The sequence below is a fragment of the Pristiophorus japonicus genome, chromosome 22, assembly GCF_044704955.1.
Source record: "Pristiophorus japonicus isolate sPriJap1 chromosome 22, sPriJap1.hap1, whole genome shotgun sequence".
Classification (NCBI taxonomy): domain Eukaryota; kingdom Metazoa; phylum Chordata; class Chondrichthyes; family Pristiophoridae; genus Pristiophorus; species Pristiophorus japonicus.
The window spans coordinates 62,285,188-62,312,564 of NC_091998.1; the positions used below are offsets into that span (position 1 = coordinate 62,285,188).

At 45.2% G+C, this 27,377-nt stretch overlaps 1 protein-coding gene across 1 annotated transcript in view; it reads right to left on the minus strand.

Moving 5' to 3' along the window:
* LOC139234648 (dickkopf-related protein 4-like) overlaps window positions 1-27,134 on the minus strand; it is a 39,638-nt gene extending 12,504 nt beyond the window's left edge. Inside the window, exons 1-3 of the mRNA XM_070865332.1 lie at window positions 27,021-27,134; window positions 13,288-13,438; window positions 2,713-2,877 (exon numbers count right to left, since the gene is read on the minus strand). Of these exons, the coding sequence (XP_070721433.1) occupies window positions 2,713-2,877; window positions 13,288-13,438; window positions 27,021-27,134 (430 nt within the window). The remainder of the gene's footprint in view (window positions 1-2,712; window positions 2,878-13,287; window positions 13,439-27,020) is intronic.
* Window positions 27,135-27,377: the final 243 nt, after the last annotated feature.

The window sequence follows — 27,377 nt, forward strand, 5'->3', positions numbered from 1 at the left end:
AATCAAGACCTGGCAAACAGCAAGTGTGATGACTGATGAATTAATGGCCCAGAAATCCCGGTCGGCTGCTTCCCACGAGCGATCGGGTAAAAAACTTTTTAAAATGCGCACTTACCTGTTCCTGCTGCACCCATGCGAGTTCCCGGTCCTGAGGCCTCCACTGACTGGGCGTCACAGCGCGTGCACATTGGGACGTGCGCAGGGCTGGAGCTGCAGTCACATGGCTCTGGGCAGCCAATCAGGTACAGTATATACTCATTCATAATAATGGGAACTCCGTAAGTTGGCGCTCCCATTATTATGAATGAGAAACAGCCCCCAAAAACAAACAAAACCAATAATAAAAAATAGAAACAATACAGCATATATTTTTATTAATTTAAATTAATGTTATTTATTTTTCAGTTATAGTTTAAAATAAACTTAGAATATTGGGGAGAGTTTTTAAACAATAAAATGTGTTTTTATAATTTTATTTTAAAATGTTGGTGTATTTTAAAACTCTTATGCCTGTAAAAGTACGCTATGTGCCTGCTTTTATCAGGCGCAAGAGTTTTGAGGACATTTGCTGGGCAAGATATGGTTAAATCCCACAGTCTTGCCCTTGCAAATGTCCTGGCTCCCGAGATGCAGAAAAGCCGGTTTTCAGCGCATGTGCTTTTGCGATGCCTTCCCGGGTCCGTGCACATGCCGTACGGACCCGGGAGGCCGGAATTTCTTTCCCCATTGTGTTTACGTGGTGCTACTGGTTGAGGAGGACATTGGGTGAACCACTCATGGGAAGTTACAACTGGTTTTGTTTTTATCTCCAGTATTTATCAGAATATTAGTGGTAAAGTAACATGAGCAGTTCATCAGGCAACAATGGTAATTCTGCCATGCCAAGCCTGAACATAAGGCGATAATAAATCCAACCAATGCTATTTTTACAAGTTTTGTTTCAAGCCCTAAATAGGTTGTTTGAAGACTTAATTAGGAACAAAATAAGCCAAGGCATGAGAAACATTTCCAAACACTCCATTCCCAAGCTTTTGCCTTTTTGAGCGACTGTAAGCGTGCTGGACCTTGGATTTGATAGAAAGCAGGGCACCCATCTCCTCATTGGTCTCAGCACAGCTTTCTGGGAGCAATGTTGTGAGCAAATTTGATATGCTTACCAAGGAGGGTGGGGGGGCGTTAGAGCAATATGCACTTCATTCATGCTTCATAGATGCTAAGAGGTTGCTTCCCCTGGCTGGAGTGTCTAGAACTTAGCAGGCATAGTCTCAGGATAAGGAGAAGGCCATTTAAGACAGAGATGAGGAGGAATTTCTTCACTCAGAGGGTTGTGAATCTTTGGAATTCTCTGCCCCAGAGGGCAGTGGATGCTGAGTCACTGAATATATTCAAGGCTGAGATAGATAGATTTTTGGAATCTAGGGAAATCAAGGGATATGGAGATCGGACGGGAAAGTGGATTTGAGATCGCTGATCAGCCATGATCTTATTGAATGGCAGAGCAGGCTCGATGGGCTGCAGGGCCTACTCCTGTTCCTATTTCTTATGTTCTTCTTTGCAACTGTCGGTGATGCATGGCATCACAGTGGGCAGTGAACAGGCCATGTGTCTGCCCTACCAGGTAGGGATCGGCGCATGGTATGCAGGCGAGGGGGAAGGAGACAAAATAAGATCTAAAATAACAGATATTCTGTTCTTTCAATCTGGGATCAATATCATTGAAGTGCTTATATACATATGACATTGATCTCACAGAAACAAGAAAGCTGGGGTTAAGGACTGAGGGAGAGTGTTGTCCCCACACATCCTACAGGACTGAGATCAATCCTTGCTGCAAAAACTGAAGTGCAAAATAGAGAAAAACAACTTTCAGCAGACCAGCTTCTATAATTCTACCTGGACATATAGCAAACGTGAATATGGGACAGTGTAACTTTCAATAAAGCTCGGGGTCAGTTGCACAGTTGGGCTCTGAATATGGAAGAGTGCGAACACAACAATTTCTGGCGTGAAACCCAAATTTCTGTTCCACTCCCATATTTTACCACCACTTTACTCCAAGTACTGAATGTTTAGATCAAATTACTCGGTCCTCTATTTTAACGGAGATATTAAAATGTTTATGTTGAGCAGGATTAAAGCACCGTTGCGGCTACTGAAATGTGTCCAGGTATAAGTGTCAGCCGTGGCTAAGTGGGTGGCACCTCACCTCTGAGTCAGGAGGCTGTGGGTTGAAGTCCCACTCCAGAGACTTGAGCACAAAAATCTAGGCTGACACTCCAGTGCAGTACGGGGGGAGTACTGCGTTATCAGAGGTGCCGTCTTTCAGATGAGATATTAAACCGAGATCCCCATCTGCTCTCTCATGTAAAAGATCCCATGGCATTATTTCGAAGATGAGCAGGAGGAATTATCCCCGGTGTACTGACCAATATTTATCCCTCCATCAACATAACACTAAAACAGATTATCTGGTCATTATCACATTGCAGTTTATGGGAGCTTGCTGTGCGCAGGTTGGCTGTAAAGCGCTTTGAGACATCCAGTGGTCATGAAAGGAGCTATATAAATGCAAGACTTTGTTTTCTTTTTTTTTCTTCCACGAGCTCCCTTGTAATATGATTATCGGCGCCTTAGGGTATAGTGTTGAAGTGAAGGCAATACAGATGTAGCACAGATCAGAAATAGGCAGCTGGAGATGGCAACAAGTATTACCTTTTCTTGTTTGTGGTCTGTCTGGCTTTTCCTTTTGATTATTGTGCCGTGTTTCCTTAATGTTTTGGGTCTTGGGTTTCTTGGTCTTTTTAACCTTTTTGTTCCGTGACAGTGTAGGCCTGGATGGCGTCTCTGCAGTCTGCTCCTCTGTCCGTGTGCATACATCTAAAAGAGCGAGAACAAAACACACGTCTGTCAGAAATTGCCAACGGCCCCTCCTAGCACCGCAATTCACTCGCCTTCGCCACGGATCAATCTTCTCAAGTTGTCAGTGCTTTACCCTGAATTGTGTTCACAAGATAGGAAGGCCTTTCAAAATGAACTTTATTGTATGAAACTTAACAACAGTAGGTGTAGATTTACGCGAGATGCAGCTGTATAAAAGCATTGCCTTGGGGTAGTCGAGGGTGAGGGGAGGGAGTTAAGATTAAAGATACTTTTCAAAGCGATGTTTCCAAGCAGATTTCTGATGAGATGTGAGTGCAGTTAAAGATTCTTAATTTATACAGGACTCAACTTCACAAGAGGAGACAGCCAATTTCCTGTTGGGTGAATAACCAGGTTTGCCTCAAAATTTGCATTCCGTTATTAGAAATCTTCGCCCACAATCACTTACAGGAAGATCCTGTGAAAGTTTAATCATCAAGGAAGATTTTTCGTGTTGGAGTGTTTTTCCCTTACATATCCATTTTTCAGCACGTGCTCTTCCCCCAATCAGAAAGCGGCGGCCCTCTTCACAAACCTCTATTAATATAACCGATGGTGCAGCAGAGCAGATCTCCAGTCGTCCTGGTTAACCCTTGCCACTGGTCCAAGACCTAGCTCTGTCAAGTCCGTGTGGTGTGCAACGGCCACCACACGTTAAAAAAATCCACAAACAGGCATCTTCCACCTTTGAGGATATAGTTCGGGTTCTTCATTCGAAACACCTGTGAACTCATCCTTTTTCTGGCGTGGAAGCAAGTCATCCTCGTTTCAAGGGATCGCCTACGATGATGATGGTACTTGCTCCTCTGAATTTTCCTTTGTTAATCATGGCAAGCTCTTAATAACTAATCCTACAAACTCTTCCTCTTCCCTCTCTCGGTCCTGTAGCAGACCCAAACTCCGTCCCCTTTTTTTAAATCATTGGTTCCCAAGAGTTCCAAATCGTCAAACACCTTAACTTCCTCAGACCTTTCTTCCCCCAACAATCTATTGGCTATAAACTTTGCCATGCTTTCACAGAGAACCCGCTGATGTTTATCTTGCTCCTTGTAGAGAAGCTGTGCTCTGTCCCTTCCCCTAAAGGCACAGCTGTGATCAGGGACTTGCCATGTGATCAGTAAATGCACAGTGCCTTGTCCACCAAACGCTGACACAATACTTTGCCATTCACTATACCATCCTTACTTGCAACTTACTGTATTTTTTAGGGACATAGGAACAGGAGTAGACCATTCAGCTCATCAAGGCCGTTCTGGCATTTAATTAGATCCTAGCTGATCTGAATTGTATAGAATTCTCAATCCAATTAACAACAGTAATCTCCATTTTGTAGTAACTTTACCATAAAAACAAGACCAAACACAGAGGGAGAGATTGGAGGAAATGAATGCCTAGTTGAAAACATAGTTTTTGAGAGGGATTTTAAAAGAGGAGAGAAATGGAGGGGTGTGGTGGGATGTCTGGGTGGGGCGGGGGGGGGCCGTGTTCTAGGCAGCAGAAGGCTTTGCCTGATTCAGGGAGGCGAAATGAGGGGTCAACGCACAAAAAAGGTCAGAGTCAGAGAACCGAATGGTGTGGAGATAGGTGTGGTAGGGTGGATGGGAAAGGCCATGGAAGGATTTGATGGTGCGAATGAAGAGTTTAACTTTGATATGCCGGGGGTCAGAGAGTCAGTGAGTAAGGGAGTGATGCAGGAGTGGGTCTTAGAGTGAGGCAGGATGCAGAGCACTGTGTTTTGGATAAGATGGAGTTTATGGAGGGTAAAGGATGAGAGGCCAGAAAGGAAGGCATTGCACAAGTGTGACAACAGAAAGGTGACAAAATCATGGTTAAGGGTTTCAACATCGATGGGGCTAAGGTAAAAAGAAGCATCACCATGTCATAAAGTTCCACTCAGTTAATATTATCAATGGCACTCTGGGCAGCAAACCAAATTTAAAATAAATCAATGGATGAGGGCAGTTCAGTGCATGTTGGTTAGATTTTCAGAAGGCATGTGATAAAGTTCCATATGTAAGGCTTTTAATACAACCAAGACATGTATGAAAGGAAAATTAGCTAGACATTTTAAAAGCTGGTAACAGTAGCAGAAGGTGACAATGAAACGAAAACAGCTGTGTCTGGGAGTAGTGACGAGTGAAGATCTATAGGGATTTTTTCTGCTTCCCCTGTTGTTTCAAAAACGATATGGAGATGAGTACTTATGATATGTTGGTGTGCGCAGGTTGCTTAGTCAAGAATCTTTAGCCATATAAGAGCAGCTACTTGTGGCCTGACCTTACTGTCACTGACTCTGATCCAGCATTGTCTCAGTCGATGGCAAGTCAAGACACACCAGATATGCTAGTGACTCAAAGCATAGCTTCAAAACCAAACGGTATGATTGAAAAAATAATAGCCTCTGCTGCATTGAGGCACGACACAATTTTTCAAATAGACAACATTTCATATTTAATATCTTCTGTATGGTGCATGTAATGTATAGTAAGTGTAAAGCAGCCCATCTGATTTCTCAAACACCCCATTGTCCTAGAGGCTGGCAAATGCTCACTGACTGGAGTTTCTAACCATGTTCCCAATTATGTGGCATCTGATTGAGGGTTTCAGCAATACATAACTTTCAGTTCGTGTGTGTGTGTGTGTGTGTGTGTGTGTGAACGTGTGTAATTAGTTCGAAGTGTAGGGAATCCCCAACTGTAGGTGCAAATGAGGGTACTGCATCACCCAATGCATTTTTGCTTGCCTTCAGGAACACTACTACAAGGTACAAGGATCCAATGGTATTGTATCTGGGGAACAGATTGGTGGGAAAACTTGGAACACCATAAGGATTACAAGAAGTGGAAAGCTCACAGTGCTTGATTTTGGCTAGTTCATCTGGGAGGCCTGTAACTTTCTCAAGGGGGAGTCCTGCTGTATCTGGCTAGTTGCTTGGATGGAAACATTTTCTTAGCTTGAGAATGGAGAAGGGACGAAGGAGGCAAAATAACTAAAGAATGGGAAAAGAAGATGATAAATATGCTCACAAGTGTAACTGGCCTGATCCTGGAATTATAGATGAACACCAAGGCTGATTTAATGTTCCCTTTAAAGTGGAATTGGTTTTCTAAAACATGAACTTTCAGTGTTGTGAGTTATTTTGTGTGCAAGAGGCAATAAAATGGAGAAATTCCTTAAGACATGGGTGGAATCAATGGTGGGAACTGAACCAACCGCATAACCCTTGCCACTGGACCAAGATCTAGCTCTGTCAAGCCCATGTGGTGGCTGGTGTGCAACGGCCACCCCACGTGAAAAGAATTCATGCACAGACATCTTCCAACCTTTAGTCTGTAGTTCGGGACCTAGATTGTCAGGTCCCTCATTGAAACACCTGTGAACTCATCCCTTTTTGGTGTGGAAGCAAGTCATCCTCGATACGAGGGACTGCCTAATACTATACTCAACTATAATTGTTTTTAAAGTCCAAATTTGATGATTGTCGAATTCCCAGGCAAAATGCACCAGCAGAAACAAAACCTAGTAATTCTGCAAGGTAAATCAGTGTCTTGCAATTACTAGAGGTGGTGCTGCAGTGCCCCCATTGGCAGGAGAGTATAATTTGCATTGTGACAAGTTTATATAGATATTTTCCATTATAGATGGACCAAGGAATTTAAAATGGAAAAGTTGCCAATGATTGTGTGCAGATGTAAGATTTTTAATATATTACAGATAGATGATCCTCATCCTCCAATATATATGTTATCTGCTTAGAAGTTTCAAAATGCACGCAGTGAATACATTTTGCTTGATATCTTTGCAAAAGCTGGCTTTACCTGCCAATTACTGAAGTCTCCATGGCTTCATTTGCCAATTCCATTGGCAAGTGAAAAATTGCAACAGTTTCAGGCACCATCTCCTGGCAACATGTGGGCACAGTGCTAGCAAAGTGGTCCCAGCAAGCAATGTCCCGACCCTTGTAATTGACTAAAGGAGAGTAAACAGGTGTCTGACTTTAGCAAGCTAAGATTGACATGGTTTAAAAGACAAATCAGGCCCTTGCTGCAGAACTTTTTGCAGGTTTAAAGTTTTTACACAATGACTGCTTCAGCTGTGTCCCAGAGATTGGTTTGACCATCCAGCAGGTTTTATTAATATACCACTACTTTTTCTCCCCTCTTGAAATCTTCGATTCCTTGCTGGGATATAGTACAATGGGAGCCTCTAGTACTTTGCTCAAGTAGCAAATTTCACTGTAGAAGGAATTACAGGCAAGGGCGACCCTGCCTTCATCCAGTGCCCACAAATATACTACATAGCGATCTAGAGCGGGAATCGCTGCTGATTGCTCCATTGCCTAATCCAAAGAACTGTGGCCAATATTAAATCTATACTCTGGCTGAGATGAGCTAGCTGGCACCTTACTAGTATGTATAATTATCTCTGCTGTCAGTCTGAAGTCTATTCAAAAGAAACAGTGATTGCATGGCCCCTGGAATGTCCATGGTTTCCAGCTCAATGTTGGACAAAGATTCTTTACTGCCTGCCGAGGAGTATGATTGTTTTTCCCAAAACTCACCTTAATTATGCTTTTCGCTTGACAAAAACTATTTCTGGGTCTGTAAGCATAACAAACGAATCCACTAAAAAGGAATATGATACCTTTTGGATGGAAATGATTTGATTAGGGAAGAACTGCATGAGCTTCCAACAAATGAGGAGCAGCAGGGGAGCAGAGACTGAGATGCCAAAGGATCAGAGCTGGAATCACTAATTGCTTTGTTTTATTGTATCAGTAAAGCTGGGAACATAAATCATAAAATGAGAAAAAGCCACACAGCCCAGAAGCTCACACCTTCCCCTTAACTAGCTTGGCGAGTCCCATTTCTGATCCTGTAGGTTGCAAATTTATGGTCCAACATCGGGACATTCTGGTACTCTACCCCTGTAGCAATCAGTTAAACTGTGCCTTTCTTCATGATGAAAGGCCAACTTAATTAGGTATCTGCCATGGCTCAGTGGTAGCACACTCACCTCTGAGTCAGAAAGTCAAAAGTTCAAGCCCCACTCCAGAGACATGAGCACGTAATCCAGGCTGATAAATCAATGCAGTACGGAGGGAGTGCTGCACTGTTGGAGGGGCAGTACTGAGGGAGTGCTGCACTGTGGGAGGGGCAATACTGAAAGAGAACTGCACTGTCGGAGGGGCAATACCGAGGGAGCGCCACACTGTCGGAGGGGCAATACCGAGGGAGTGCCGCACTGTTGGAGGGGCAGTACTGAGGGAGTGTTACACTGTGGGAGGTACCATCTCTGGAATGAGGCATTAAGCCATTAGGCGGATCATTTGGCCTTATTCAATTTATCCCTGAAGTCTTGGCAAATGTTTATCCCTCACCTAACATCACTAAAACAGATTATCTGGTCATTTATTTAATTGCTGTTTGTGGAATCTGCTTGTGCGCAATTCAGCTGACATGTTTCCCGACATTACAACAGTAACTACACAAAAAATAATTGGCTGTAAAACACTTCGAGATGTCCTCAGGTGCTAAATAAATGCAAGTTATTTGTTTTATTATGTGAGTGACAGTTTATGTATGCCTCAGTTTCATTAAGTATCCATGCTTCATTAAATCCTCAGTCTAAAATATTAAGTATGATTGGCTAAACTGTCACACACTATAGTATTGCTGTGCAAATTTTCTTTGGCTAGTAACAACGAGGTCGATAGACAGTGGAACCGAAGTCAATGGTCATTGAGCTCAAAAAGCAAGCTCTTTAAATTGGTTTAACTGGCTTCTCATTTTCTAAAATCAGATATTGTTTATAGACCTCATAACAGTAATCACAGTGTTTGACAGAGTATAAATCAGGAAATTAGCAAAGCATGTAACAAGGGTAATACAATAATCAAGGGGGACTTTAATCTCCATATAGACTGGGCAAACCAAGTTAGCGAAAGTATCTTGGAAGACAAGTTCATGGAATTCTTCGAGACAGTATTCTGGAACAATATGGCAAAGAACCAATTAGGGCACAGGTTGTTTTAGATCTAGTGTAATGACACAGGATTAAGTAGTAATCTTACAGTAAAGGATCCTCTGGGGAAGAGTGATCATAATATGATCGAATTTAATATTAAATTTGAGTGTGATGTAGTTAAGTCCGAAACTAGGATCTTAAACTTAAACAAAGCCAATTACAGAGGTATGAGGGGCGAGTTGGCCGATGTCGATTGGGAAATTAGACTAAAAGATATAATGGTAGATAAGCAATTTAAAGAAATAATTCATGAGTCCCAATGACTATACATTCCCTTAAGGAATTTTAAAAAACATTGGAAAAGTGATACATCATAGGCAGTCCCTCGGGGTTCAGTACTAAAAATCAGTACTCAGGTGACCGATGAACTCATTTTAAACGGTGGAAGATGCCTGTGCGTGAATTCTTTTAATATAGGGTGGCCGTTCCACACCAGTCACCACACGGGCTTGACGGAGCGAGGTCTTGGTCCAGTAGCAAGACGACTTGAGACTGGGCTCTGCCGCATGTGCCAATACATATACACAAACTCAAACATACTCCTACTGTCCTCCTTCCTCCGTCCCACAGAACCTCTGTCTAAAAAACAAACCACTGGAGAAGTGGTACAGCCCATGGCTAACTAGAGAAGTTAAGGATAGCATTAGATTAAAAGAAAAAGCTTACAATGTTGCCAAAAAGAGTAGTAAGCCTGAGGATTGGGAGGCTTTTTGAATCAGCAAAGGATAACGAAGAAATTGATGGAAGGAAAAAAATAGAATGAGAGTAAACTAGCAAGAAATATAAAAACAGATTGTCAGAGTTTTTACAAGTATGTAAAAATAAAGATATTAGTGTTGGTAAAAGTGGGAGCCTTAGAGGCAGAGACAGGAGAAATTATAATGGGGAATAAGGAAATGGCAGTAATGTTAAACAAATATTTTCTGTCTGTCTTCATAGTAGAGGATAAAAAGAACATATGAGGAATTGTGGGGAACCAAGTGTCTAAAGAGAGTGAGGAACTTAAAAGTAACTAATATTAGTAAAGAAAAAGTACTGTAAAAATTAAAGGGACTAAAAGCTGACAAATCCTCTGGATGTGGTGGCCTACACCTTAGGTTTTAAAAAGAGGTGGCTGCAGAGATAGTGGATACATTAGGTTTGATCTTCCAGAATTCCCTAGATTCTAGACATCCCCGTGGATTGCAAGGTAGCAAATGTAACCCCGCTAATTCAAAAAGGAGGGAAAGAGAAAACAGGGAAATATAGGCAAGTTAGCCTGATATAAGTGGTCCGTAAAATGCTAGAATCTATTATTTGAGACGTGGTAACAGGGCATTTAGAAAATCATAACATGATTAGGCAGGGTCAACACGGTTTTATGAAAGAAAAATCGTGTTTGATAAACCTATTATTTGAGGGTATAACTAGCTGGGTAGATAAAGGAAAAACGGGTGGATGTGGTATATTTGGATTTTCAGAAGGCATTCAATAAAGTGCCACATGAGGGGGTAATATATTAACATGAATTGAGGATTGGTTAACAGTCAGAAAATAGAGTCTAGGAATAAACGGGTCATTTTTGGGATAGCAGGGTGTAACTAATGGAGTGCTGCAAGGATTAGTGCTTGGGCCTCCGCTATTTACATTCTATATCAATGACAGATGAAGGGACTGAGTGTACTGTATCCGAGTTTTCTGACAACCCAAAGCTAGGTGGGAAAGTAAGTTGTGAGGAGGACACAAAGAGGCTATATCTAGAGATTATAGGGGCAGGTTAAGTGACTGGGAGAGAAGGTGGCAGATGGAATATAATGTGGGGAAGTGTGAAATTGTCCACTTTGGTAGCAAGAATAGAGAAGCAGAATATTTTTTAGAAGATGAGAGACTAGTAAATGTTGGGATTCAGAGGGATTTCGGGATCCTTGTAAATGAATCACAGAAAGTTAACATGCAGATACAGCAAGCAATTAGGAAGGCAAATGGTATGTTAGCCTTTATGGCAAAGGGTTTGAAGTGTAACAGTAAGGATGTCTTGCTGCAATTCTATCAGGCTTTGGTGAGGTCATACTTGCAGTACTGTGTACAGTTTTGTTCTCCTTACCTAAGGAAGGATATACTTGTCTTAGAGGCACAACAAAGGTTCACTAGATTGATTTCTGAGATGAGAAAGCTGTCCTATGAGGAGAGGTTGGGTAGAATGGGCCTATATTCTCTGGAGTTTAGAAGAATGAGAGTTGATCTCATTGAAATGTATAACATTTTTCAAGTGCTCGACAGGGTAGATGCTGAGAGAATGTTTCCCCTGCCTGGAGAGTCTAGAACTAGGGGTTATAGTCTCAGGATAAGGCAGCAGCCATTTAGGACTGAGATGAGGAGAAACTTCTTCACTCAGAGGATGGTGAATCTTTGGAATTCTCTACCCCAGAGGGCTGTGGATGCTCAGTCCATGAATGTATTCAAGACTGAAATCAATAGATTTTTGGGCACTAAGGTAATTAAGGGATGTGTGGATAGGATGTAAAAGTTCAGCGATGATCTTATTGAATGGCGGAGCAGGATCGAGGGGCCGTATGGACTATTCCTGCTCCTATTTCTTACGTTCTTGTCTTCTGCTTTTGATGTCTGAGTATCCATGAGAAATGCTTGTGCAAGGAAATAAGTAACTGGGACGACATTGACCATGAGTAAGTAAAGTATAACTTTCTTAGCTAGTGTAATAAACACAGGCAGAGGGATCCATTAACTACAGTATAGAAAGATAAGCAGTTATAAATCTATTTAAAGGATTCAAGACCAGTTAAATCAGGAATAATTGTTTGAGAGAAGTATCTTTGAAGTTAAGAACTACAACTGTTTACATGAATAGACTGGTTTCAAAGGATTCAGGAATAGATAGACCATGAGGTCCTATAAGAACATAATAATTAGGAGCAGGAGTCGGCCATTTGGCCCTCGAGCCTGCTCCGCCATTCAATGAGATCATGGCTGATCCTCTACCTCAACTCCACTTCCCTGCACTATCCCTATATCCCTTGATTCCCTTATTATTCAAAAGTGATCTGTGACCTGTACCTTTGATATAGGCAGAATAAGGTGTATCTTGGAATGCCTTTTGCTCCAAGATACAAGGAAATTTGGTTATTAACCCATAACTCTCCAAGATGTCTAGCGTACAACTCCCCTCAGGTGTTCTACAATGGACATGGGGATCTTGGCAGCCTGAAAGGCTGGTTTCACGAAGCCTCAACATTACCTTTAAGCTGCTCAGCGCTCTCGATCTCCTGCCCAATCGGCTCACCAATGGGAAAACTCACGCGTGCACAATATTTTGAATGGGCCCCGCACGAATAATTTTTTTTTAAGGGAACATTGCTCAGCTTTGAATGTTAAACCTAAGAGGCTGGATTACAGCCATGCTATCATGGTACAGCCCAATCCGGTCCATCTCCCCTTCGCCTATTGTCAGTTTGCTGTTCTATGTACCTCTTAACTTCCTTTCACCTGCCAGCTATGGGTTCTTTTCTGAGCTGGCATTTCGTGCCATTCCTTCTCATCTTTTTGCTCTCAATGCATTCTGTTCAAAGGCAGAATTATCCCAGTATCCAAGTGCTCCGTGAAAATAGAAATTGTTGCGCAATGAACCAGTCCTGTGCTCGGCGGGAGATGGAGTATGGGGTCAGTGGATTTATCCTAGGGATCTTTCCCTTCCTGCGGGGGATTTGGCCTCCAGTCAGTTTGAGGGAAGAGCACTGACCCCGTCCCCTTAGTCTGTTGTGGTGCATCATACCAAAAGTGGACCTTGAACAAGACATTGGTTGGGATTATGGGCCTCAGTAAACAATGAGGGTAACATACCTCGATTTTCCAGCCTATGTGACTTTAACACTGGTGTCTGGATGGTACATGGAAAGGTAGCTTCAAAAATAATAGCAATCAGAAAACCCAGGCGTTGGATTTCTCAGTGATGACCTAAAGAATCAGGGAGTGAAGGGTTATGGGGAATGGGCGGGGAAGTGCAGTTGAGGCCAAGATTTGATCAGCCATGATCTTATTGAATGGTGGAGCAGGCTCGAGGGACCAAATGGCCTACTCCTGCTCCTATTTCTATTGTTCTTATGTTAGTATTCAGCACCCCACATGCTCTCACATCTCTGAGTGACTTGTTAAGAGTGGAGCTAGCAGAGACCTGGATTCATTCAGCTTCACCACACACAGACTGATGCACAAAAACAGTTGGAGCCAGTTTGACCTGGAGTACTCACAGGCTGTAACAGAAGGTGAGAATACATCACTTGAACATGACACACCAGCGACAGCGCAGTTTGGTGAAACAGCAGGCCGCTGCTGTTGAATTCTTACCATTTAAACAGTGGCTTCCTGAGCAGCACATTGCGTCCGATTGGCATCGTCTCCGTAGCCCTCTGCAGACAGCGCAGGAGGGTTCTTCATGACGAGAAGCGAGGCAGAATTTCCCAGGGCCACAGTCAGGATCTGCCAAGCACCGAGGCCCCTGAAGAGTCCATCAAAAACAGCACTTCAGTGAAGAATTAGATCCAAATTCCACATACAGCACAGAAATAACCCTTGTGTGGGGAGTAATGCAATGCAAGAAAGGGAGTGTGAGTTCTGCAGTGTAATGTTGGTGAGGGAGTGGAAATCTGTATACTTCCATCCGCTCTCCGAATACATCCATTCTATACTTTGGGAAGCATCCAGGAAAGTTGTATTCATCTGTACTGGCTCCCAACTCCCATTGTTGCAATCTAACCTCACTTGTTTGATAACCTCTCTTTGCTGATTGCCATTGACCTTAAGCCAAATGCAATTAGCCACCCACCCTTCCTTGGTTTTGGATTGAGTAATTGATGGGGACAGTGTAGAGGGAGCTTTACTCTGTATCTAACCCCAAGCTGCAACTGCCCTGGGAGTGTTTGATGGGACAGTGTAGAGGGAGGTTTACTCTGTATCTAACCACGTGCTGTACCTGCCCTGGGAGTGTTTGATGGGGACAGTGTAGGGGGAGCTTTACTCTGTATCTAACCCCGTGCTGTACCTGCCCTGGGAATATTTGATGGGATAGTGTAGAGGAAGCTTTACTTTGTATCTAACCCCCTGTACATGCTCTGCGAGTGTTTGATGGGACAGTGTAGAGGGAGCATTACTCTGTATCTAACCACGTGCTGTACCTGCCCCGGGAGTGTTTGATGGGACAGTGTAGAGGGAGCTTTACTCTGTATCTAACCCCCTGTACCTGCCCTGGGAGTGTTTGATGGGACAGTGTAGAGGGAGCTTTACTCTGTATCTAACCTGTGCTGTAAAGCTCCCTCTACACTGTCCCATCAAACAATCTCCGGTCAGGTACAGAGGGTTAGATATATTGCCCAATGAAAGTGCAAGGCCACTAATTGAGCAGCCTTTTAGCTGAATGTATCTCTGTGCAGCCACTAGGTGGTGCTATTTACGCTTGTTCAACTCCTGCTATTCCAACAGTTTCATAAATTACAGTAGGCAGTAAGAGGTGACACTGAGCGTACATTTTTGAGAATCGCACACTTATGAAGCAGAACCTCACCTGCTGAGAGCACATATTTACAAGCTGTGTGTGTGCAGTCAGAAATAGAAGGCAATTTCCTAGAGCAGGCCCCCAGCGGTGAGCCTCTGTACAGGAGCATGCCATGGAAAACTTCATCTTAAATATCAGGCAATCTTCCATGAGGGAAAAATGCTCGAGATTCCCAGCAGGTCATTCAGTGAAAACGTCTGATGAAGGCTCTCCTCCTGAAGTGGAGCTTTTTCAGATGCAGTCAGAGCCGCTGTCTCTTCCCAGCAGTTTCTGTTCTTATTTCAGCATTCCCTCCCTGACCTTGTCCCCTCCCTATCTCTGCAAACTCCTCCAGCCCCACAGCCCTCCAAGATCTCTGCACCCCTCCAATTCTGCCCTCTTGAACATGCTTGATTTTAATGGCTTTGCCGTTGGTGGCCCCTCTTTCAGCTGCCAAGGCCCTAAGCTCTGGAATTAAACTATCATTGTAATCCATGTATAAGCTGACATAAGTTGTACACCTTGAGAACATTGACCACAGGGGACGAACTTGTGGGAGACACTCCTAACCTGGACTTTCCGGTATAAAGGGGGAAGCTCCACCCACCTTCAGTCTCTTGAGGTCTTGGTAATAAAGGTAACTGGTCACAGAGTGACCTTCTCTCAAGTATGGGCCTCGTGTGCTGAGGCCCATATACTGTATAGTAAGGACATATCAAAAAACTCTCTACCTCTTCCCCCCTCTCTCTGCCTTTAAGACGCTCCTTAAAACCTACCCCTTTAACCAAGCTTTTGGCCTTAAATCACCTTGTGTAGCTCAGTGTCAAATTTTGTTTGATAATGCTCCTGTACAACACGGTGGGGCTTTTACTGCGTTAAGGGTGCTCTATAAATATAATAGCATTTATAGTTTTCTTTTATTGTCCCATTACAGGGCATGAGCTGCACAAATCCACGGAACAGACCCTTGGAATGACCATATCAATTGCCGGCAGTATCGCACATTCTATTCCCACCTGCGCAGACCACCCCTCACCACTACCATTCTGACCAGGAGGGATGGAGGCAGAGATACTTCCATTACCAACCCAAGTTATTTTGTGAAATCCCGTAACAAACTCTTCTAATTTTTACATCAGCTGTGCTGCAATGTGAATTGCTGCCCGAGTACAGGTTCTGTTCTGGAGATGTGAACGTTGTACTCGATGTAACAAACCACCCGTTGAGGGGGTGAGATGAAGAGGGGTGGGAGGAGGCTCGTGTGCAGCATAAACACCGGCACGGACCGGTTGAGCTGAATGGTCCGTTTCTGTACTGTACATTCGATGTAATACTATGCAAGCCAGTTGCATTTCCCATTCACAAAGTTCCATCCATTCCCTGAGAGGTTGGACAAGCTCCGGAACTGGGACCTGAGTATGTGCTCCAGCTGTACACCTCTGGCCTATTTTTGTACATCTATTTCGCTCCCCAAGTAGCAGTGGAGGCAAGAGATGGGAGCTATAAGATGATAATAAGAAACAGGAGCAGGAGTCGGCCATTTGACCCCTCGAGCCCGCTCCACCATTCAATAAGATCATGGCTGATCTGATCATGGACTCAACTCCACTTAGAAACATAGAAACATAGAAAATAGGTGCAGGAGTAGGCCATTCAGCCCTTCGAGCCTGCACCGCCATTCAATAAGATCATGGCTGATCATTCCCTCAGTACCCCTTTCCTACTTTCTCTCCATACCTCTTGATCCCTTTAGCCGTAAGCGCCATATCTAACTCCTTCTTCAATATATCCAATGAACTGGCATCAACAACTCTCTGTGGCAGGGAATTCCACAGGTTAACAACTCTCTGAGTCCTCATCTCGGTCCTAAATGGCTTACCCCTTATCCTAAGACTGTGTCCCCTGGTTCTGGACTTCCCCAACATCGGGAACATTCTTCCCGCATCTAACCTGTCCCGTCCCGTCAGAATCTTATACGTTTCTATGAGATCCCCTCTCATCCTTCTAAACTCCAATGTATAAAGGCCCAGTTGATCCAATCTCTCCTCATGTGTCAGTCCAGCCATCCCTGGAATCAGTTTGGTGAATCTTCGCTGCACTCCCTCAATAGCAAGAACGTCCTTCCTCAGATTAGACGACCAAAACTGAACACAATATTCCAGGTGAGGCCTCACCAAGACCCTGTACAACTGCAGTAAGACCTCCCTGCTCCTATACTTAAATCCCCTAGCTATGAAGGCCAACATGCCATTTGCCTTCTTCACCGCCTGCTGTACCTGCATGCCAACTTTCAATGACTGATGAACCATGACACCCAGGTCTCGTTGCACATCCCCTTTTCCTAATCTGTCCCTGCCAGCTCCCCATAACCCTTTATTCACTTATCGCTCAAAAATCTGTCTATCTCCACCTTAAATATATTCAATGACCCAGCTCTCTGGGGCAGAGAATTCCAAAGATTTACAACCCTCTGAAAGAAGAAATTTCTCCTCATTTCCATTTTAAATGGGTGACCCCTTATTCTGAAACGATGGCCCCTAGTTCTAGATTCCCCCACGAGGGGAAACATCCTCTCTGCATCTACCCTGACCTCGGGCAAAACTGATGCTGCCCCATCCTGTGACCAAGGCCAGCAACTCACTGAACACTCGAGGCTGTCTGACATCTTTTTAAATTGAGAAAGCTAAATAAAAATGAACGATACATAGCACAACGCATCAAACAGATTGGAAGAGAAGGCAGTGTAATGCTGGAGATGACCATAGGGTGCGGGAGGGAGGTAGGCGAGAAGATTCACAGTTTATGTGTGAGCCATGGCTCAGTGGGCAGCACACTCACCTCTGAGTCAGAAGGTTGTGGGTTCAAGTCCCACTCCAGGGACTTGAGCACATAAATCTAGATTGACACTCCCAGTGCGGTGCTGAGGGAGTGCTGCACTGTCGGAGGTGCCGTCTTTCAGATGAGACGTTAAAACCGAGGCCCCGTCTGCTTTCCCAGGTGTATGTAAAAAAATGCCGTGACACTTTTGAAGAAGAGCAGGGGAGTTCTCCCCAGTGACCCAGCCAATATTGATCCCTCAACCAACATCACTAAAAACAGATTATCTGGTCATTATCACATTGCTGTTTGTGGGAGCTTGCTGTACGCAAATTAGCTGCCATGTTTCCCACATTACAACAGTGACTACACTCCAAAAAGTACTTCATTGGCTGTAAAGCATTTTGAGACGTACTGAGGTCATGAAAGGCGCTATATAAATGCAAGTTTTTTTTTAAGGTTAGAGTTGGAGATGAGGTAATAGTGTTTGATTTTAACGCCCAGTTTAGCTTGTTGCCAGGGAAGAGAGACTATCCCGTGACAATGCTCTCATCTGCTGTTCGCTTCCAACACTTTCTGGGTTATTTCACCACTTTTAAGAGATGGTTGGATGGGCACTTAAAGTGCAGTAACCTGCAGGGTTACGGACCTAGAGCTGGTAATTGGGATTAGACTGGATGACCTTTTGTTGGACGACGCAGATGTAATGGTAAGTACTGCAGGGACTAGTTTCGATCGCCTGGATGGGTCGGAGAGGAATTTTCCCAGATTTCTTTCTCCCTAAATTGGCCTGGGTTTTTATCTGGTTTTTGCCTCTCCCAGGAGATCATATGGCTCCGGTTGGGGTGGAGTGTAGAATGTTTCAGTATAAGGGGTGTCGCAGTTGTGTGAGGCGGACTGGTTGGGCCGGGTGCTCTTTGCCTTTCCGTCATTGTTCATTGTTTATATGTAACCTTTAGGGCTACTGACCGAGGGCCGTGCGGCTCTTTGTCGGCCGGCGCGGACACGGTGGGCCGGAATGGCCTCCTTCTGCGCTGTAAATTTCTATGTTTCATGTTTCTAAAGAATGTGTTTCATGATTTCACTAGAAGTTGCGATGGAAGGACATCTTCCAGCTAGATCGACATAGCAAAAACGTACAGGGCGGATCTGCCCCATCTGTTCCTGGAGAGAGATACAACTGACTGGGATGGGTGGAGATTGGGGAGGAGCCCACAGACTTCTCCAAGAGTTCCTTTTTATCTCTGCCATGACTGATCTGAAACAGATACCGGTTACACGATTTGGTCCTGCTCTCCTGCCCTGTCTGTAGGGAGAGGGGGCGGGATGTATTTCATGTAAATAGCTCGAGTGAAGTGTGGCTGAATGGACAAGTGACTGTCCCCAAAACTGCAAATAGCACAATTCCAGAAATACAGCTTTTTGTCAGCTTGATTGTGGCTTTTCTGAGACTAGGCCAACATTGACTACTAGTGAATTTGAGGCCCTGCTCCAGTTTACAATCCACGGGATTTATTCAAAAGATAACAAAACTCAGCGAGTAGCTTCAAACTGATCTGTTCAAGATGCTCGCCTGTTGCACAGTACTAACCAGGAACAGCCTTCCTCTACATCTCAATCATCTCCACACTGCATTCTCTCTCTCTCGTGCAGTTTTGTGCTTTCCCTTGTTCTCCTATTGTCTCACATTCTCTCTCCCACACTGTCTCGGTCTCTTGCTGTTTTTGCTCTTTCTTTATAATAAAGGGCGGGGAAGTGGAGCTGAGTCCATGGTCAGATCAGCCATGATCGTATTGAATGGCGGAGCAGGCTCGAGGGACCAAATGGCCTACTCTTGCTCCTATTTCTTATGTTTATCCCTCTTTCTTTTTCCTTTTGTTCTTTCTTTTGCTCTCTGGTGTTGCTCCCTCATTCTGTCTCTCGTTCTGTCTCTGTGTCTTCTTCCTCTCTCTCTGTCTCTTTCTCTGGCTCTCTCTTTGTGTCTGTCTCTCGTTCAGGCTCTGCTACAATCAAACACGCTCTTCATTTAAACAAATGGACACCACAATCAAATGCATTGTGGAATCTAAATCTCCAAAGTCAACTGCTTGCTTCAACATCCAATCTACACTGCAACTGCACCAAAGTAACAACAACTTACATTTATATAGCATCTTTAACATAGTAAAACGTACACAGGAGCGTTATCAAACAAAATTTGACACTGAACCACATAGGGAGATATTAGGGCAGGTGATCAAAAGCTTGGTCAAAGAGGTAGGTTTTAAGGAGCGTCTTAGAGGAGAGAGAGATAGATAGAGAGGTGGAGAGGTTTAAGGAGAGAATTCCAGAGCTTAGAGCCTGAGCAGCTGAAGGCACGGCCACCAATGGTAAAACACTACAGGAAAAGATACGCTGGTCACTTTGAAATATGAAGTGGCAAAATCTCTCCCATTCCTACTGGATCACAGAATGTCGGAACCATATTACTGTCATTTTCCACGTTCACACTGGCACAGCATTTCTTTTTGTGTGATTTACATTGTTGTGATCGTACCCAGGGGATGGATGATGCCAATTCCCAGAGTGAAGCTTGAATCTTTCGTGCTTCTGTCTGTGCCACAGATCCAATTAGTGCGTGGGCTCAACGGGCCAAATGGCTGTGACCATTCTATATATTTCTTCACAAAAGTGGTTGTTCAGATCTGCAACCCATGACCTGAAAGGGTGATGGAATCAATTGGAAGGCAATCAATGGAAATGTATTATTTGAAGAGAGCTAATATGCAGAGTTATGGGGGAATAGCTGGGGTGTGGAACTGGATTGGACAGCTTTCATAACCATGTCAGCTGAATGGCCTCAATCCTTGCTGTAAGATTGTATGATTCTATACAATTCCACTGAAAATTCATGGTGATTTCTACCTTTTCTGGTGTGTTTGTTTAAAGTTCTTGACAGTTTGTTCATGTGTCACTATAGATTAATTGAGGAGAAATTTACGCTATTTTGGAGTTGATTTATTTTGCGGGAGTCGAGTAGGGGGAAGGCAGGATTTCCATGACATTCAATGTCTGTTTCTCACCTCACTTCAAGGTTAGAAAGTACTTGATTAATGAATGCACTAATGTAAAATTCATGCATGCACTATTTTATCGAGGTTAAAACTTCAATAAGTTAGCACATGTACGCATTTTACGCACATACATTGACCAAGTCAACAATAGCATGGACAGAATTTCCATCCCGTACAAGTCCACAGTGCTGCTTGGACAGGGAGCTATATTAGGGGTTCTTGATGTACCTGATGATATTTTTTTTTTTTTTTTAATTCGTAGCCAATCGTTCCAATTCTTTGTCAAATCACAAACGCCAGAGGTTACCTTGCACATGCCAAGGATCACTCTGCGCCAATGCTCTTAGCCAAAAGGCCTAGAGCCACTGCACCGTTCCTGGAAGTACTGCAATACCAGGTTCGTGCCATGGAGGTGGATGGGTCAGGTCCCCCACACACCTCCGTGGAGGTGGATGGGTCAACCCTCCCCACCCACCTCCTCATGATATTTGGGTCACTTGAAGGGACGAGCACTATAATTGTGAAGCTTTTCCTGTTAGATTGGAGAGAGATGATCAGGACTGGGAATGCCACTGCCTGATATAATGGTCCGGAATTTGTAGTCAGCAACAAAGCGAAGGTGCTTGACTCTGACCTCGAAGAAAGCGGACCACCACAATCTAGCAATTCCTGTGGCGTCAATTACAGCACTCCCGACCGTTGTTTGAATCTGGCGCCAAATCAAGCAAATCTCCAGCGTCCAGCAGCAGTGATGTCACCAAGCTGGCTGAGCAGCCAATCGCATTGAAGAATTCTCACAGACAGCAAACCAAGAAGTAAAATGCACAATTCTAATGTTCTTTTTTATAAGTTTCACAGAGAACGAAATAAATATTGGGACATACACTTAGGATTAAGGTAGAAGCTGAAATATCATAAATTTTCCAAAATGATTATTTATAAAAAATATGTAATTCTTAATCATATTAATGGAACAATTTGACATTCCACAAATATAAAATTAGTTTTTCAGAGCTAGAACAGCTGTTCAGCAGTCAATACGTCGTTAAAAACCCAGTTTTAACAAGGCTTAACTTTTTTGTGGGGGTGGGTGGGAATGGATTAACAATGATATTTCAGCGTAACTGGGGAAGTTGTATGTGATTTAAATTGATTGCCGGCTGTAGGGAGTTACACAGGGCGACCTGTGGTGGAGCAGGGAATGACTGACCACAACGTCAGGATTTCTGCATTTAGCTGCACATGCACTAAATCCTGAAGTTGCGGTGAGTTTCAGAGGAGTAATGACGGTGAACGCTGACAGTTTTGCCATCATTACCACTGCAAAATCCGGGCCCTAATATGGGACAGATTTTATATCGATATAGATGCAGTACATTTTATATGGAATAGTCATAGTGGCGTATATATTGTGTGTGTATATATTAACTAGAGACTGGAAATGTACAGTGCAGGTAATGAGTGGGATAGTTAGAGTTTTGTACATCTATGAAATTGCCATTGACACACTAGAAGGGATGGTTAGTGGGCAAAGTGGATGGGGTAGCTAATTGGAAGTATGGAGGATAGAAGATGGGTTTTGGTATGATCGCACAATTATACAATGAGTACACCTGACCACACAGTGCACGAGTGACAAACTTGTATTTGGTCCATAAATTTACCCACTGGAATTGGCTTTACATTCCTATGTTTTTGACTTTCTCAGTGAACCAGCAGTCTGATACTGCCTCACACAGTGCAAACTATCTTCAGGATCATTTGTCGATCATTTGGTCTGATTGTCAAATGTCTCACAGGTGCTTTGCCCATGTGTTTAAGAAACAGGAGCAGGAGTAGGCCATTTGGTTTGCAGTGGTGTTCCCCAAGGGTCAGATTTTGGATCCATTAGTCTTTTCAATTTTTATAAACCACCCAGACTCGGGAGTAGAAAGCAGCATTATGGTAGATTGTGATGAGGCTAGTTATAGGCTTCAGGGTGACAGAGACAGGATAGTGAAATGGGGAGAAGCACAGCAGATGCACTTCAATATGGAGCAGTGTGGAAGTGATGCACTTTGGGAGGACTGATATAGAAAGACAGTATACTATAAATGGCACGATTTTAAGAAGTGTAGATGAGCAGAGAGACCTTGGTGTCCATATACACAAATCCTTAAAGGTGGCAGGGCAAGTTGATAAGGTGATTTAAAAAGCATTTGGGTTACTTGGGTTTATAAATAGAGGCATAGAATATAAATGCAAAGAGAATATGCTGGAACTTTATAAATCACTGGTTAAGCCTTAGCTGGAGTATTGTGGACAATTCTGGGCCGCACAATTCAGGAAAGACATAAAGGCCTTACAGAGGGTACAGAGGGAGTTTACCAGGATTTTGGACTTGAGTTGTGAGGGGAGGATGGAAAAGTTCAGACTGTTCTCCTTGGAACAGAGAAGGTGACCTAATCGAGGTTTTCAGGATGATGAGGGGGGTTTTAGAGTAGATCGAGAAAAACTATTCCCTCTGGTGAGTGGGTCAGTAACCAGAGCTCGGAGATTCATAATCATTGGCAAAAGAACAAGAGGGGAGATGAGGAATGTTTTCACTCAGAGTTATAGGGATCAGGAACGTCCACCTGATGGTGGGAGCTGATTCCATCAATAATTTTAACAGGGAGTTGGAGAGGTGCTGGAGGATGAGGAGCTGACAGGGTTATGGACAGGACGCAGGGGGTGGGATGCAGCACGCTTGCTCTATCACAGAGCTAGCACAGGCAGGCCAGGCTGAATGGCCTGCTCTTGTGCTGTAAGTTTCTGTGAATCTATTAAATGATTTAATCAAATGCAGAGCGTGGCGGGGGCGGGAAGAATTATAATCCCTGGATGAATTAAATTGGGTTTAAAGTCCTTCCTCAGTGGGAAAACAACAGAGGGCGCTGTTTCATCTCCCTGGGGCACAGGCTGAGGAAAAGCTCCAGGATTGGGGTTCACTTTAGAGGAGCAAGGGGGTTGAATCTTAAACATAGAAACATAGAAAATAGGTGCAGGAGTAGGCTATTCGGCCCTTCGAGTCTGCATCACCATTCAATATGATCATGGCCGATCTTCTATCTCAACACCATATTCCTGCTTTTTCTTATGACTCATTTGTACAGATGTGCAATTTTAAAAAAGTGAGTATTCTAGGATGAGGAAATTTCAGGGTTAAAAACCGGGGATGTGGGACTAAGCACAGCCGCCCTTTCTGAGACCCAGCACAGGCAGGAAAGGGCCGAATGGCCTGCTCCTGGGCTGTAACTTTCTGTGGTTCTGCTTGGACACTGGCCAGAGTGAGTGACAGGGCATTGCTGACGCCAGACTGGGAGAGAGCTACTCTCTACCCCCACACTGCCCCCACACCCCCCTGACATGTCTCTGCTTTGCTCAGAGATGAATTCACTGGCATCTGGAACTGGTTGCAGCCGCGTCTTCTGTGGGACATCACCAGCTGATCACTTGGCCGATATTCCATCCAGATGTCTTTCTGGCTTATTTCCACTATCTCCAGCCCTCCCGGCAGACAGGTCGACAGATGGTCAGACAAAGGTGGCAGAGCTCTGGCAGTGATGGGGGATGAGAGAGAGAGAGGGGTATTGAGCGTTTGAGCCCGTGACCCGCACACTCTTTGTCAAATTCGGTCTGTGTCCCGAGAGCTGTGGGGGGCAGCCCTTCTGGTCCATTGCAATGCACCTGGTAGCAGACAGAGCTACTGCAGCGCTGGACCGCGGCAGTCACATCGCTCACTCAGTGTCACTGCGCTCGGAAAGGCTGAAAATCCGCTTTAAATACTAAAGCAGATTGAGCCATAAAACCGAGCCTGCATTTTGACAGGTGATGGCTGACACATTTCGGGTTCACGCCAATATAAGTCTGTGATTGCAAAAAATTAAGGCGAACACATTCTGGTAATTCACAGCTAAATAGTTTGGGATCGCGTTGCATTTTTAACAAGTAACAGCAACAGACTTGGCTCTCGGCAGCGACCAAAAGATGTTGCAAGCTGACAGAATGGATTAGAGACCCAATGCTACCCACACCCTGAGCAAGCTCCAGTTGGTTGAAGCCTTTGTTTCTGAGCAGCATCACAGTGAAGGTCACTTCCCTCTCCCCTCCCCTCAATACAGCTCTCTCCCAACACACAGCCATTCGGGGACAGTCCAGCTCTTGGTGACTTCCAGATTAACACAGCAGGCAACTCCTCGAGTGACCCAGGCTCTCTCAGCCACCTCCCCGGCCTTACATTGGAGATTAATTCTCTGGTTATAAATATTTAGCATTGCACATTGAAACAGCCGCATCATAATCCTCTCTGTTCACTAAAAATACCCAGGCTCTGATAGGAAAAAAGAAAAGACTTGCATTTATATAGCGCCTTTCTCAACCATCGCACGTCCCAAAGCGCTTGAAAGCCAATGAAGTAGTTTTGGAGTGTAGTCACTGTTGTAATGTGGGAAACGCGGCAGCCAATTTGCGCACAGCAAGCTCCCACACACAGCAATGTGATAATGACCAGATAATCTGTTTTTGTTATGTTGATTGAGGGATAAATATTGGTCCCAGGACACCGGGGATAACTCCCCTGCTCTTCTTCGAAATAGTGCCATGGGATCTTTTACATCCACCTGAGAGAGCAGACAGGGCCTCGGTTTAACATCTCGTCCGAAAGACGGCACCTCCGACAGTGCAGCGCTCCCTCAGTACTGCCCCTCCGACAGTGCGGCGCTCCCTCAGTACTGCCCCTCCGACAGTACAGCGCTCCCTCAGTACTGCCTCTCCGACAGTGTGGTGTTCCCTCAGTACTGCCCCTCCGACAGTACGACGCTCCCTCAGTACTGCCCCTCCGACAGTACGGCGCTCCCTCAGTACTGCCCCTCCGACAGTGCGGCGCTCCCTCAGTACTGCCTCTCCGACAGTGTGGTGTTCCCTCAGTACTGCCCCTCCGACAGTACGGCGCTCCCTCAGTACTGTCCCTCCGACAGTGCGGCGCTCCCTCAGTACTGCCCCTCCAACATTGTGGCGCTCCCTCAGTACTGCCCCTCCGACAGTGTGGCACTCCCTCAGTACTACCCCTCCGACAGTGAGGCGCTCCCTCAGTACTGCCCTTCCGACAGTACGGCGCTCCCTCAGTACCGCCCCTCCAACAGTGCGGCGCTCCCTCAGTACTGCCCCTCCGACAGTGCGGCGCTCCCTCAGTGCTGCCCCTCTGACAGTGCGGCATTCCCTCAGTACTGCCCCTCCGACAGTGTGGCGCTCCCTCAGTACTACCCCTCCGTCAGTGAGGCGCTCCCTCAGTACTACCCCTCCGACAGTGAGGCACTCCCTCAGTACTACCCCTCCGACAGTGAGGCACTCCCTCAGTACTGCACTGGGAGTGTCAGCCTGGATTTATGTGCTCAAGGAGGCTGAAGATAATTCAGGAAGATAGCTAACCTTTTGTAAGTGAATTTGATAATGGTGGGGCTTCTATTTCATTGGACGAGGGTCCCAGTGCTGCTGGTTCCTTTATTACAAGGATAAGGATTCGTCAGCAGGACAGCGTTATCTTTGGAGTTAGGATTAAGAGACAGGAAAAGTCACATCATTGCAGTTCGGATTAACAGACAGAATAGTCCTTAGGGTTAGGATTGTAACAATGCGGCAACTTGGATTGAGGTTAGAATGAGCAGAAAGGCCAGGGTTTACAGCTTCCCTCTCCCCTGTTTTTGCGGTAAACCCCGAGCCCAACGTTCAGTTATGGAGCACCTGTGTCGGTAGCTCTGTATTTACCGGCAGCGGGTTACAATCGCTGCCCCCGGGTTTCTCCAGACTACCGGCTGTCTCTGAGCTGCCCGGAGGGCGGCGGGTGGAGGCGACCACCGCGGAATCTCAGGGCTGCCCATCTCTCCAGATCCCAGCCTCTCACCCTGGCCCGGGCGAGCTCTCCCATTACCAGAGGCCGGACTGCGGACCACCGGCATCCTGAGATGGGGGGGGGGGGGGTGAGGAGCAGACCCTCAAGGGGCAACTTTGGCTGAATTTCCCAGCGCCTGGGGCGATGGAAAAACACGGGTAACTGGCTGCTTTCCCTCTCCCAATCTCCCAATCTCCCTCTTCACTCACAAATCCCCTCCCAGTCTCCCAATCTCCCAACTCACTCCCAAATCCCCTTCCCAGTCTCCCAATCCCCCTCCTCACTCCCAAATTCCCCTCCCAATCTCCCAACCCCCCTCCTCACTCCCAAATCCCCTCCTAATCTCCCAACTCACTCCCAAATTCCCCTCCCAGTCTCCCAATCCCCCTCCTCACTCCTAAATTCCCCTCCCAGTCTCCCAATCCCCCTCCCAGTCTCCCAATCTCCCTCTCACTCCCAAATCCCCCTCCCAATCTCCCAAATCCCCCTCACTCCCAAATCCCCCTCCCAATCTCCAAACTCACTCCCAAATCCCCCACCCAATCTCCAAACTCACTCCCAAATCCCCCTCCCCTTCTCCCAATCTCCCTTCCCACAATCACTTTTTGGGGACTGACACTTGGTCGGAGTGTCTCTCCCACACTTGCCCAAGATAGCCGGCTGTCCTGACTGCCTCTGGATCTCGGGAGGTTCTCGGAGCCCTCAATACAGGATCAATACATTATATACGATCAATGCTCTCTCGTCTATTACAGAGCGTCAGCGCACTCACCCGCATGCTGGGATCCTGCCCAACTTCGGCTGAACTCCTGATGGTGTTTGAATCCAGGACCAAAGCAGTGATGTGTGAGAGGAGGCAGCAGAGCAACAGGAGACCACACTTCATGGTCCAAGGTGTTTATAGGGAAACCAGTGATAAAATAAAAAAATACACAGTTCGGAGTGTCGGCCCTCCTGAAACGCTGCCTTATCTCTCTCTGCACCGGTCACCCTGCCTCTCCCTGTGAATGAGATAACCGGTTATTGAAGTCGCCAATTTGCTGGGGGCTCTTATAGTCCCGTTGCTCCCTCCTCCTCTGACGTCTCCCTGTACCTTCTCGCAAGCCCAGACTCGAGGAGGGACAAGTCC